This window comes from Dama dama, chromosome 11, assembly GCF_033118175.1.
Source record: "Dama dama isolate Ldn47 chromosome 11, ASM3311817v1, whole genome shotgun sequence".
NCBI lineage: Eukaryota > Metazoa > Chordata > Mammalia > Artiodactyla > Cervidae > Dama > Dama dama.
In genome coordinates, this window is record NC_083691.1 from 43,965,305 (window position 1) to 43,980,067 (window position 14,763).

General features: G+C 34.8%; 1 protein-coding gene across 4 annotated transcripts in view; it reads right to left on the reverse strand.

Annotated features, from left to right (window-relative positions):
- Window positions 1-14,763, reverse strand: part of EHBP1 (EH domain binding protein 1) — a 339,975-nt gene that overhangs the window by 179,327 nt on the left and 145,885 nt on the right. For all 4 annotated transcript variants that reach the window (XM_061155211.1, XM_061155209.1, XM_061155210.1 and 1 more), the window contains exons 8-9: window positions 6,863-6,985; window positions 2,668-2,908 (exon numbers count right to left, since the gene is read on the reverse strand). In XM_061155211.1, the coding sequence (XP_061011194.1) occupies window positions 2,668-2,908; window positions 6,863-6,985 (364 nt within the window). The remainder of the gene's footprint in view (window positions 1-2,667; window positions 2,909-6,862; window positions 6,986-14,763) is intronic.

Below are 14,763 nucleotides of genomic sequence, written 5' to 3' on the forward strand. Positions count from 1 at the left end.
TGACTGAGCGACTTTACTTTTCTTTCAGTAGTTATATATTACCCCACTATCTTCTAACTTGAATTGCTTTTGTTAAGAAGCCTGGGTATAGTTTTCTTCATCATTCTTGTGGTTCATCCAGCTACTCAGACATGTAGATTTACATATGTTTTTAATTTCTAAAGCTTTTAGTCATTATTTCCTCAAACATTTTTTTCTGTTTCCCTCATCTTCTTTCCTCTCCTTTGGGAACTTTAGTTACACTTACGTTAGGCTAATTGAAGTTGCCCACTGATCCTCTGTTCACTTTTTTCCTTTATATTTTAATCTAGAGAGTTTCTATTGCTAAGCATTTAGGTTCACTAATACTTCCTTCTGCAGTATCTAACATGGGATTAATCCTATTCAGTGTATTTTACATCAGATTTTGTATATTTCATGTTTATAAACTGAATTTGAATTTACTTTTTGTATTCCATGCTAATGATTTCTTCCACCTTCTTGAATATCTGGAGTATATTTATATAATAGTTAAACTACCACATTTGTCTATTAATTTCATCATCTGAACCATCTCTGCATCCATATTTAAGGACTGAGTTTCCTCCTCATAGTGGTCAAAACTTCCTGCTTCTTTACATGCCTGATCAACTTTTGATTGGCTGTCAGACATTGTGAATTTTGTGTTGGATGTTGAATTTTTTAGCATTCTTTTTAATATAATATCTTTGGGCTCCGTGTGGGATACAATTATATGAAATTATTCTGATTCTTTTGAGATTTGCTTTTAAACTTTGTTGGGAAAGTCTACAACAGCCTTTAGTTAGGGTTAATTTGGTCCCACTACTGGGACAATACTTTTCTGTGGACTCAACTCGATGTCCCATATGTTAGGATGTCTTTTCTCTCTGGCTGGTGGAAATCCAAACTACTCTTGATCCTGAGTGAACTTCAGGGATTGTTCTGTCTAATTCTCTGTTCTCAGTAACTTCCTCATATGTATACTCTGACTGTGAAGTGAAAGTCGCTCAGTCGTGTCTGACTCTCTGTGACCCCATGGACTGTAGCCCAACAGGCTCCTCTGTCCATGGAATTCTCCAGGCCAGAATGCTGCAGTGGGTAGCTGTTCCCTTCTCCAGGGGATCTTCCCAACCAGGGATCAAACCGGGGTTTCCTGCATTGCAGGCAGATTTTTTACTGTCTGAGCCACCAGGGAAGCCCTATACTCTGATTAGTACTCAAAGACTCAAGAGAAACTTTCTACAGATTGCTGAAACTCTTTATGAGTAGCTTTCTCCTCTCTGATACTCTGTCCACAAATTCTAGCTACCCCAGTACCTTCAAAGTCCAAACTCTGCCTCCTCAGCACAGGGAGATTCTGGAGTGTTTGGATTCTCTCTCCCTGAATTGCACTTGGAAATACTCTCCCATTAATAAGGCTTGGACAACTGTAGGGTTCACATTCCTTGTTTCTGTTCCCTCAGGGGTCCTGTGCAATTTTATGTCCCAAAACTGCTGTTTTATATATTTTATTCAGTTTTTCAGTTGTGTAAGACAAGAAGCTATAAATACTCCATGCCACTCCATTATGGCTAAAAGTTTTATGCTGCTTTTCAAACATACTCAGGGCCACAATGTGCAGCTACATGGGTTGCAGTGTACAATTCCAGAATACAATGTGAATGCACCCTCCTATCCCTAATCTGGATTTGAGTAAAATGGAAGCCCTAATCACACTATTTATATATTGAGCCTGTGGTCAATAAACCTCTCTTTTGGGTAGAAATAATAATGCAAAAGCAGATAATTCTGAATTTATAAATGTCATGATCTCATTGCTTGGCATTTGAATAAATCTTCTCATCAAATCAATATCAGAAATAATTATTTAGCTCCCACAATAGACCCATAACATAACTGAAGTGTAATGCCTTCAAGAATCAATTAAAAACACTTATATACCATTTATAACATGGTTGCTTGGAAAGACACAATTGGAATTCTAACCAGAGACTCCAGAAACATATTTGCTTCATTTGTTAGTTTAAGATGCATACATAATCATGTGGAAGAGGATGAGAGAATGAGGGTCAAGATTATAAAAATTCAGATTGGGGATGAGATAGATACTAACTTATAAACTGTATATTAACATAGGGACAGACATCTTTTTGGGTTACCCTGGTGGCTTAGCAGTAAAGAATCTGTCCACTAATGCAGGAGACGCAGATTCAGTCCCTGTGTAGGGAAGATCCCTGGAGAAGGAAATGGCAACCCATTCCAGTATCCTTGCCTGGGAAATCCCATGGACAAAGGACGCTGGTGGGCTAGAGTCCATTGGATTCCAAAGAGTTGGACATGACTTAGTGACCAAACAGAGGCAGCAGCAGACTTCTTTTTACCCATCTAAAGGTACATTAGGCCGTCCCAAGTGGCTCAGTGGTAAAGAATCCACCTGCCAATGCAGAAGATGCGGGTTCAATCCCTGGGTCAGGAAGATCCTTTGGAGGAGGAAATGGCAACCCACTCCAGAATTCTTGCCAGGATAATCCCCTGGGCAGAAGAGCCTGTGGACTACAGTCCATGAGTTCGCAAAGAGTTGGACACAACTGAGCATACATGCACACAAAGGTATATTAAAGACCTCTTTAGTTAAAATATGATGATTGCAAAATGAAATGTACTTACTCATCCAATTCTTCTTCTTCAGCTTTAGAGCTATCAGCATAGAGATACTTGCTCATGTCCACTGGTCTTATATTTTTTCTTTTTGTAGACTGGGGTGGAGAATCCTTTACAGTTACAAAGGTTTCTGGCTCATCAAATGGGTTCAAATACTGTGGAGTCTGTACCTCTTTAAAGGGATTATAGCTGTTACTATAAAAGGATTCTTCTGGTTTTTTAGGTGAAATTGTTTCAGTGATTTGTTCTATAAAACAATAGCAAAAGACGAATTAAATTAATACTACCTGATACTTGCTTATATATTGAGTCTTCAAAAATACTCAATCTTGAATTAATACTCTGTGGGGTTGAAAGTGCAAATCAATAATATGTTTTAGCGGGGCTAAGTTCAGAAGATGTGATATCTAAGATTTTTGTCTACGTCTTATGGTATGCTGATTTTAGAAATTTTAACTTTCTTAAAGGTACAATATTTATTATTGCTTATTTTATTTCACTATACTAAGCTGCCCCACCCCAAACTGATAGATAAAAATTTCTGCTTTTTAAAAAAACATAAAATGAACTTAATTTTGTAATGGTCTCTGGTAGTTATACAAGCAGAGATCACTTAGATATCTGAAAATTCATTTCGGAATATATCAAAAATACACCATGTATCACTGAATTTGTTTTCGTGAAGTCTTCAAAGAGCAGGTTTCTGTATACTATAAGACCTTAAATCTTTACAGCTTTTAATGGGCCTTTTCAACATAATTCATATTCAGTCAGTACTTTATATAATAACATAAAGGAATAACAAGACTTCTAAAGTTGAAAAGGCTACATTAAAATCATACTGAGAAGCAGATAGTTGTATCCCACTAAATTCTAAATTTTACTACAAATTTCAATTTGAAAACAAAGGTATTCTTAAAAATAAAATTCTGACTTCATAGCACAAAAAGCACTAAAATAGCATCATGTCCTCCAAAAATACTTATGGAGTACTTAGTACCAGCATTTTGCTTTTATGTTTATTAATATTTTAAAACAAAACTAGGGAGCGTTTCACGGCAGTTCAGTGGTTAGAACTCTGTGCTTTCACTGCCATGGGCCCGGGTCCAGTCCCTGGTCAGGGAACTAAGATCCCATAAGCTGCACAGCATGGCTCCCCAGCAAAAAAAAAACACCCAAAACTGGAATGTATAATAAAACTGTTTAAAATTTAGATTTTAATGATATAAACATTTCCCTAAATGAGAAAAAAGTTTCAGAGAGATGATAATCACAGAACAGTTCAAAAGTAATTTTAATTATGCCATGCAACTCTAACAAAACATTTCTAGGAGAAGGCAGAAAATTGGTTATCAAAATCTTCAAGAAAAATAGTTTCATAAGTGACCTTTCAAACAATATAATCCAATTAACATAAAAATCTCTTCATTAGAGTGAAGTAAGCCAGAAAGATAAAGAACATTACAGCATACTGACACATGTATATGGAATTTAGAAAGGTGATAACGATAACCCTATATGCAGAACAGAAAAAGAGACACAGAAACACAGAACAGACTTTTGAACTTTGTGGGAGAATGTGAGGGTGGGATATTTCAAAAGAACAGCATGTATACTATCTATGGTGAAACAGATCACCAGCCCAGGTGGGATGCACGAGACAAGTGCTCCGGCCTGGTGCACTGGGAAGACCCAGAGGAATCGGGTGGAGAGGGAGGTGGGAGGGGGGACCGGGATTGGGAATACATGTAAATCCATGGCTGATTCATATCAATGTATGACAAAACCCACTGGAAAAAAATAATAATAATAATAAAAATTAAAAAAAAAAAAAAATGCTAAATGCTGGGAGGTAGTGACAAGCATATGGAAATTCTTAACTATGCCATAAGTAGAAGTTTAACCAATAAATTGAATAATTAAAAAGAAAAAAAAAAATCTCTTCATTGACATATATTTATGATTTTTATATTTTAGAGTCAAACTACTTTTACTTATACTTTAGACATTAGCCCAGATAAATTATTGTCTTTATATTGAAAAGATAACTGTAACAAACAACTCTAAATTGAAATTCTATGCATCATGGTGAAGCAATCATAAAGTATTGAACAGAATTCACAAAATCATAATAAATCAACAGTGAAATGAATTTAAAAATAGCCTAAGGTAGAGAAGAGACTCAGTAACTGTATCTTTAGTAACACCAGGATAATACTCAAATACCACTACAACCTTTATAATAATCTAAATGAATCATTATCTTTTCTCTGAGGGTAGAAGAGACTGAAGAGTTTTTTTGCCGACTCAATTTTTTATTAATAAATCCCAAGTCCCAAATGCTTAAGAAACAGACAAAAGCTGTTCAATGGAAATGCCATTTTTATTTTTACTTTCAGGTAAAGGATTACAAAAATTGATCCAAGCAAGTTCATAAATTATAAAGCCAAAAGCAAGAAAGTACTCAAACTATAGAGCAAGATTTGAAGATGATAGAATAGCAACAAAGGAGAGTTTAAGATGAGATTATTTCATTTAAAAGATAACATACATTTTAAAATGACTTTCTAAACAGGTCACTGAAGAACAGACTGTCATGAATCTAAGAGGAGAGCTGAAACTATAAAAACAAAACCAAAAAAAACCCCAAATATCTAAACAACTGCAACACATTTTTTTCTTTCCTAACTACTTGTGTTACTTGAGAATGCATGTTTTTAATCATAAAAATTAATAATAAATTATTTCAAGAAAAATGAGTATTCTTCTAATGGAAAACACTTATTCTAAAGTCCCCAAGAAGTGTTTATTTAAAGAAAATACTGGCTGTCAGGTTTATTCTTAGCTCTATAGGCATAATTAAAGATTCTGAATCAGGCTCTCTTAACCTCTCCAAAATAGAAATGCAATATATACATCATGTAGTACTCTTCTATACCTCGGAAACAGACACACATATATTTTTAAAAATTACTTATTTAATTTTAAAATGAAAAGCTCAAATACTCCTATCTCAAAATATTTTGGTAACTTTTTTTAACTCAATGTATTCAGACATATATACTATGTAATTAAGAAGCTTTGTGGTCAAAAGAAGACACTTGATTAGTAATCTTAGCTCCAACTCCACTTCCATTTACCTGAAGTTATTGTTCAAATCACTTAATTCCTCTGGGCCTCAGCTCCCTAATCTATGAAAAAAGGCTGCTGAACCAGATTACTTCTAAGATGTATTATAATCATTAAGATTTCAAATACTTTAATATAAAATAAATCACAAAAAAATGCAATCTCATTAATCTAAACTTACTAGTTTAGAATTCAGTAAGAAGGGAGAAAGTAAAGGAAAGAGAAGGAGAAGTAGATTATGAAGTGATATTGCTCTAAAACAGTGAATCCTTAAATTGAAACCTCATTTTCACCATGACTGGCAGTAGCAAAATTCTTTAAAGCTCACAAGGATGTCATAAGAGCAGTCTAAAAGATGCAATAGGGTTACCCATTCTTGCATTTACTTCGACCAGAGTTAAATTAAACAAAGGTCTTATTTCTTTAATAGCTCTTTTCTAAGTTTTAATAGTTTGAAACTACTTGATAAGAAAAATGACTAAGGAAAAAAAAACCTTGGTTTTATTTCTTCTATATATGTTGTATATATGACAGGAGTAGCTCTTAATCTTTTCTTCTGTTCTGTGACATTAACAATTTAACTTTTGTTACTGAGAATAGTTCCCAGCTAGAGACAGGGAATTAGGGGTGGAAAGGCTCATCACACTGAGGTGTGAGGGTGGAGAAGCTGTATATATAGAGAGAGGCCACCTCCACCACCCTAATAATATGGGTATTTCCCACAACCTGATCTTGCTTGGTAAGGCCAAAATAACAAGACTTTACTGTATGCCAGCTAAGTAAATACTGTTATATCTAATATTACAGCTTTACTATTTGACCAAACTCATAGAGTCAAAAAAAAATAAGCCCCAAGTAAATGTCTATGTAGGCTTTCTTTTTTCTTTAAAAATAATTCAATAGAAGCTACCCAGAATTGCTGATCAATTGCAAGTGGTACTGAATAAATAATAGTCATTATAAACAAAACTTGTAAGTCTTTAAAACAAAACAAAAAAACCTCTTTCTGTCCTTACAAATCATGAGAACTTAACTAAATAAAGACTTCAAAAGTAAAGAAAAAATCCGCTACCTTCTGAATCAGGATCTCCAAACGGGTTTAATTCTGCTACATCAGGATCACCAAACGGATTTAAATTCACAGTGGCCAAGTCCTTTTCTGCTTCATCCAAAAAGTTAAGTTTGTTGATAAGCTCTGAAAATAAACATATGTGTCAGTTCACTATGGTTACATAGAGTTAAGCATAATTATCATTCATTCATGGAACATTTCAAATCGCAAAAATTTACACTAATAATACCTGCAAATAATAAGATATAGCATTTTGCCAATGAAAGAATGCCATTCAAGTATTTTGTAGCATACCAACATATTCAAATAAAAGAAAACAGACATATGCATATGAATTTGAAAATAACAGATAATAAATAGAAAAACTCATCTCAATCTTACTTGATTCAATAAAAAAGTACTAACATATATTCTGAGAAAAAACATCCTTCACTGCTAAATAGGAATAATTCAAATTGACGTAATATAAGCAAATATTTCTAAAACAATATTGTTACAATATATAAGCTAACTAAAGAAATATGCCATATGACCAATTGTTATAAGATATTTTAAAATCATTGCCTATCATCCTGATACGGGTTTTGCTAAAGATGGTAAGTTCTGTTATGCTGTTGCCTGTTGGTGCACTACAAATTACCAAAGAAAATTTATTAAAGGAAATGCACAAAGACAAAACTGACAGCTAAGTACAGACAGAAAGTCAAGAGGCAGCAGGTCACAGTAAATACAGGCAATCAGAAGCAGAAAGAAAGGAAGAAAGCTCTTAGACCTTCAGAGGAACTGGCTGATTTAGCTGAAGGCATATTTGCTTGCTTTATGCAGTCATCTTGATCTTCATCTAAGCTGCTCAGAGCATTCAATTGGTTTACAATTTCTGTAAACAGAAGCCAGTCGAGACAAATGTAAGGTAAGGTCACTTAATTAAAGAGTCATAGAAGCATGCTGTTACTCAAAAAGACAAAGAGAGGGGATATTTGGTTAATCAAAAGAATACAGTCAGAGAATGTTATTTTGATAAACTATAACAGATGTATTTAACTGAAAGTGATGCTGTACTCATATTTAAAATAGAGAACATTTTTGTTAAAAATTTATATTAGTACTATTAACAACTAGGTTAACAAATACAAAACAAAGATAATAACCCATTGGCTTTCACATTCTACATTTGTAAAATAGGGCTTTAAATGGATGTATTAAAAATAGAATAGAAAAATTTTCATCAGATACCATAGAAAATATGTGCTATTTGTTTTATAGCATTCTAAATTTAAAGGATTTAAGAATATATCTACATGAATCATGAACATAATAAGCACTTATTAATATTCTAGAATGTTAAAAATCAGCACAAAATAAGAAAAGCAGGCAACAGCCATTTTCTACTCCTGCTTTCTAGGGAATTTGTTCTTTGAAAGGAACTCCTGAGTATTTGCTTTAGGATATATTATTTAGCCAGTAAAAGACAGAATAAAAAAGACAGGAACAGACAGTGAAATATTAAAATAAAAATTCATTCTGTACATAAATAGAATTTTTAAAAATGAGTCATACATGTTTTGGACAACTCCAAATATGTGAAGTTATGATTCACTGGGTGAAAATTAGCTTGGAATAAAATATTAAGAACCTACTAGAGTATTCTAGTTAATCCTTGCTATTTCCAAAGTTAAAACCTGGCAATAACTTAGGCATTAGGACAAACCAAACAGATCCAGATTATTCAGTGGGAAATAAAATGGTTAGAAATAGAAAATAGTTACAAATTCAGCATTAAAATGCTGGTCTTTAACACGCAAATCTAGAGTCTAAATTTTATTTGAACCAAATAATATAAATACATGGTTGTAATAAGGTTGTCTTCCCCAATCATTTGTTGTTGAACAAATAAATATTTATCACTCTGTGCCAATTACCATGCTTGGAACATAAGAATGAAAATATATCAGGCATAATTTTGCCCTCATGAAATTTACCATCGATAAAGAAAGAAATTAACACTGAAAAAGGCCATAAACGACTACTAGAAAAACTGACAAACTTATTCATTTCCCTTGTCTGAATGAGAAATGTATTTTGTATGAATAAAATTGCATGAGATAGTCAATCGTAGAAAATAAAAAAGAGTAAACAGCATTAATACTAACTGGACTCTTAGTCTGTGAATAATATGAGCTAAATAGTCAGTTTTTATAAAGTATCTTCTTCCATTTTATCCTTCCAATAGTTTAAATCTCATTCTGACTCAAAATAACCTAGCAAATTCCTCAATAGGAAGAATTCATTCTTAAATCAGATTTTTTACCCCGAACTACTAGTTACTGTAACTTTGCAATTTTCAAGGAAGTGTAATAGAGAGGAGAATCTATGCTATGTGACTATCAGTGCATGACTGATTTTTTTTCATTCATTACTAGTTTTGTATTTTTAAAAGTTTGCAGATATTTATTTTTAACTTAAAAAATATGATAAAAACAAATATTAATAACATTAGTTAACAGCAGTTAACCTCTATTAAGAAGTAGAAAGGGCTCTGCAAATGTTATTAGTTGATTCTCAAAAATATCCTGAGGTATTAATACTCACATTTTATCATGTATATTAGTACTATTTATTTGCACTGTATTCCCAGATGTGCAATTACTGATTAAAATATTTTAAAATAATGCTCAAAGATCTGTACTTTCTTACCCATTTTATTTAATATTCTTGGATATATTTTCAATGACAGTAGAAATAATTTATTCAAACACCTTATATAAGGAGCAATATACGGAATACTAAAGAAACATTAAATTTGGTCCTTACCTTCAAAGGTATTATTGTTCCATTACACACTTTTATGTACAATATGGACATTCACTTAAATACTATCAAAGTGACTCTATCACATGACTAAATTATTTACATTGTAATTTTTCTGAATGTTCAGAATATTTCCTTCTCATCATGCTTTTGGTGCTATCTAAAGCCACTGATTAAAAAAATCTAAAACCACTGATAAAAAATAAATACAGTAAAACCACTAAGGACCACTCCCTCATTAACTAACCCAAAGTAACTACTTATTTCCATCCTTGTCTCTGATGATAAATTGTCCTTCCTATCCTAGCTTTCCTTATTTATCCATATCTTAAATAAATCCTTACTTAACACCTAGATCCTCTGCTTCTAGAACTTTCATTCATATTCACAAAGTGATCCAGATCATAAAAAGAAGCAATCTCCAAAGAAATACCATTTACCTACATAGTAAACATTTCTCAAGTACCTATTATGCTTTTGAGAGGCAGATAGATAAGGCAATATATAAATATGATATATGTTATAATTGAGACATGCATCGTAGGCTACGTGAAACTGGATGAGAGGCGTATAACTCAGGCTGAGGTTGGGAAGGCTTCCTGGAGTTATTGAGTGAAAATAAGACAAATAGGTATCAATGGTATTATTAAAAGAGAAAGGGGAGGGCCTTCCACAATGATGCAAGGGAGGCAAATGAGAATATGATATACCTGACGAATAGCAAGTTGCTTGGGGGTTAGGATGCCAGGGATGCGGAATGGAATGAGATGAGGTTGGCCAATGTGGTGTCATGAAGGTTACAGTGACCAAAATGAAGAATGTGAAGTTTACTCTGAAAGCTCTGAGAAGCCATTGTAAGATCAAATGCATATTTTAGAAACATCATTCCAGGAGCAACATAGTAGCAGCAATTGAAAAAAACAGCATAGGAAGATAAAAAATGAGCAATTCAGCATCATCACTTCATGAAGGGAGGGACTTAGTAAATATTTACTATTAAAGAATAAGAAGAAAGTTTTGATGGTTTTAATTTGACATGGGGAGTGGGGAAAGGAATCTAGGATACCTGCCAAGTTTCTGTCTTGGGTGACTGTGTGGACATTAGTTCTAGAACTATAGTGGGGGCTATTCAGTTTGGCCATACCAAGCTACAGCTGCCTGGAAACTTATGAAAATAAGTCAACTGGTATTTGCATATGCAGATGCAGAGCCTAAAATACAAATTTTGTTATATATTTCTCCTTTTAAAAAAGTACTTTTCTGTTACTTCCAAATTTCTTGCAGTCAATATGTTTTACATGTATAATCAGAAAAACAGAAGTTAAGAGTTTAAAAGAAGGTTCACAACACAAATTTCCCAGAACTTTTTTTATGTAGGACACTTTCCTAGTAATATACCATCCTGATCAAAAAAATTCCCTGGCCCAATACATTTATATATTTTATTATTTATTAAAGTCTTATTTCACCAAAAATCTACACTTTGGAAAATGTTACTTAATGATGATATGTAATAGCACAAAATATAATTTCTACCTACCCTAGCACTACTGAAATTGAGCAACAAACCCACAGTGCAGTATGAAGTCATTGGTAACAGTGTGGCAATCTGGACTTGCTTCATATTGGTGAGAATAAGAAGGCAAACTAAATTAGGGGCAAGCAATCGAAGCACAGGGTCAAGTAATTTGAGACTCTTCTTTATTGTTAGGAAGGCAAAAGAAGATAGAAATTGACCATGAGAGATTATCACACTGGACCAAAACAGGGGGATGGAAGTGGTGTCACAAAGAGTAGGTGGGTTTTTCTTTTTAAGAAAGTCTGTAGTGGAGTTAAAAGGGCCAGTGTGGGGGTGGGGTGGGGGCTACTGAGAGCTACAACATACCTGCAAATCTTCTAGCATCCTCATTCTTCCCTCCAAAGTACAGGACTCAGTACGGGCATATCTCATTTTAAGATGGTCCAAGTTAGTAACACTGCAACCTCTTGACAGAGATCAAGTTTCCAAGGACGTCACTTTTCTCATAGGCTTTGGGCCCATAGATATTTGATTTATGGATATAACTAATATGTTTAATAATGTGATTTTCAACCCCATTAGCAGATCATATTACAAATGAATGAATAAATAAACTGAATGAAAGTCCTAACACTAGCCATAATTTTTATAAAGGCAGAAAGACATACACCTTATTTTTAAATTTTGGCAATTGTGTTTTTAATCTAGTGTTTATCTTATGTCTGTCTATATACCCACATGTGTATGTATTATGTATCTATGTATGACACATTTATCTCTAGAGACGTTAGTTTTAGCTATCAACCTAAAATTTGGTGGCTTAAAACAAATTATCATCGCTCACAGTTCTGTGGATTGACTGGACTCAGCCAAGTGGTTCACAGCAGTTAGAGAGTGGCTTGGGATAAAATCACCCAAACCTTGAACTGGGCTGGATATCTAAAACTGTTTCTTCACATGTATGTTTGGTATTTCAACTGAGAGGCTGGAACAACTGGGGATTGTTCAGGCATCTCTCTGTCCCTCCCCCACTGTAAATAGCTGTCAATATGGGTATTTTGGGGTTTCCTTTCAACACAGCAATCCCGGGTAGCTGGACATTTTACATGGCAACTGGTATCTCCCACAGAATGCACTACAAGGGGCCCAGGTAGAAGCTATAACTTAGCTTTGGAAATTACAGAATGTCACTTCCTCACTGCATTCTATTTATTAAAAGTGATTTATGGAACCAGCCCAGAAGACAGGGAGGGGACTACAAAAGGGCATGAATATTGGGAGGCCTGTTTCACTCACAGGAGGACAATCTTTGAAGACTAGCTACCACACAGTAGATCAATAAATCAGAAAGTTGAAATCATTCATTCTCTTACTAATCTAATGAATTCATTATAATCCTTACATTACCTTCCAGCATTTTACTCATGCACATATATGAAAGGTACAAATCTTAAACTGTGTAATTCAATGGATTTTAACAAATGTATATACATCCATGTGACACAAGAGGCAGAGTACTGCATCACCACCAACCTCCCACAAATTCTCTCATACCTTTTTTCAGACAATCTCCAAATCCACTAGCTGACACTATTCTAATGTTTTTAACATAGGATTGTTGCTGCCTCTTCCAAACATCATGTAAATGGAATCATACAGTACATAAGTTCAGTTCAGTCGCTCAGTTGTGTCTGACTCTTTGCGACCACATAGACTGCGGCATGCCAGGCCTCCCTGCCGATCACCAACTCCTGGACTTTACTCAAACTCATCCTCTGTTTTCCACTTCTCCCCCTGACTTCAATCTTCCCCAGCATCAGAGTCTATTCAAATGAGTCAGTTCTTTGCATCAGATGGCCAAAGTATTGGAGTTTCACCTTCCACATCAGTCCTTCCAATGAATATTCAGGACTGATTTCCTTTAGGACGGATTGGTTGGATCTCCTTGCAGTCCAAGGGACTCTCAACAGTCTTCTCCAACACCACAGTTCAAAAGCATCAATTCTTTGGCACTCAGCTTTCTTTATAGTCCAACTCTCACATCCATACATGACCACTGGAAAAACCATAGCTTTAACTAGATGGACAATTCTTAGCAAAGTAACATCTCTGCTTTTTAATATTCTGTCCAGATTGGTCATAACTTTTCTTTCAAGGAGTAAGTGTCTTTTAATTTCATGGCTGCAGTCACCATCTGCAATGATTTTGAAGTCCAAAAGAATAAGGTCTGCCACTGTTTACATTTGCCATGAAGTGATGGGATCAGAGCCATGATTTTAACTCTCTGAATGCTGACCTTTAAGTCAACTTTTTCACTCTCCTCTTTCACTTTCATCAAGAGGTTCTTTAGTTCTTCTTCACTTTCTGCCATAAGGGTGGTGTCATCTGCATATCTGAGGTTATTGATATTTCTCCCGCCAATCTTGATTCCAGCTTGTGCTTCATCCAGCCCAGCGTTTCTCATGATGTACTCTGCATAAAATTAAATAAACAGGATGACAATATACAGCCTTGAGGTACTCCTTTCCCTGTTTGGAACCAGTCTGTTGTTCCATGTCCAGTTCTAACTGTTGCTTCCTAACCTGCACATAGATTTCTCAGGAGGCAGCTCAGGTGGTCTGGTATTCCCATCTCTTTCAGAATTTTCCACAATTTGTGGTGATCCACACAGTCAAAGGCTTCAGCATAGTCAATAAAGCAGAAATAGATGTTTTTCTGGAACTCCCTTGCTTTTTCGATAATCCAGCAAATGCTGGCAATTTGATCTCTTGTTTCTCTGCCTTTTCTAAAACCAGCTTGAACATCTGGAAGTTCATGGTTCATGTACTATTGAAGCCTGGCTTGGCGAATTTTGAGCAGTATTTACTAGCGCGTGAGATGAGTGCAATTGTGCACTAGTTTGAGCATTCTTTGGCATTGGAATGAAAACTGACCTTTTCCAGTCCTGTGGCCACTGCTGTTTTCCAAACTTCCTGGCATTTTGAGTACAGCACTTTCACAGCATCATCTTTTAGGATTTGAAATAGCTCAACTGGAATTCCATCACCTCTACTTTGTCCATGTGATGCTTCCTAAGACCCACCTGACGTCATGTTCCAGGATGTCTGCAACTAGGTGAGTGATCACACCTTTTTGTTATCTGGGTCGTGAAGATCTTTTTTTGTACAGTTCTTCTGTGTATTCTTGCCACCTCTTAATATCTTCTGCTTCTGTTAGGTCCATACATTTCTGTCCTTTATTGAGCCCATCCTTCCATGAAATGTTCCCTTGGTATCTCTAATTTTCCTGAAGAGATTTCTAGTCTTTCCCATTCTATTGTTTTCCTCTATTTCTTTGCACTGATCACTGAGGAAGGCTTTCTTATCTCTCCTTGCTATTCTTTGGAACTCTGCATTCAAATGGATATATCCTTCCTTTTCTCCTTTGCTTTTTGCTTCTCTTCTATTCACAGCTATTTATAAAGTCTTCTCAGACAGCCATATTGCTTTTTTGCATTTTTTTTTTTATTGGGCATGGTCTTGATCCTTGCCTCCTATACAAACCTCCATCCACAGTTCATCAGGCAATCTGTCTA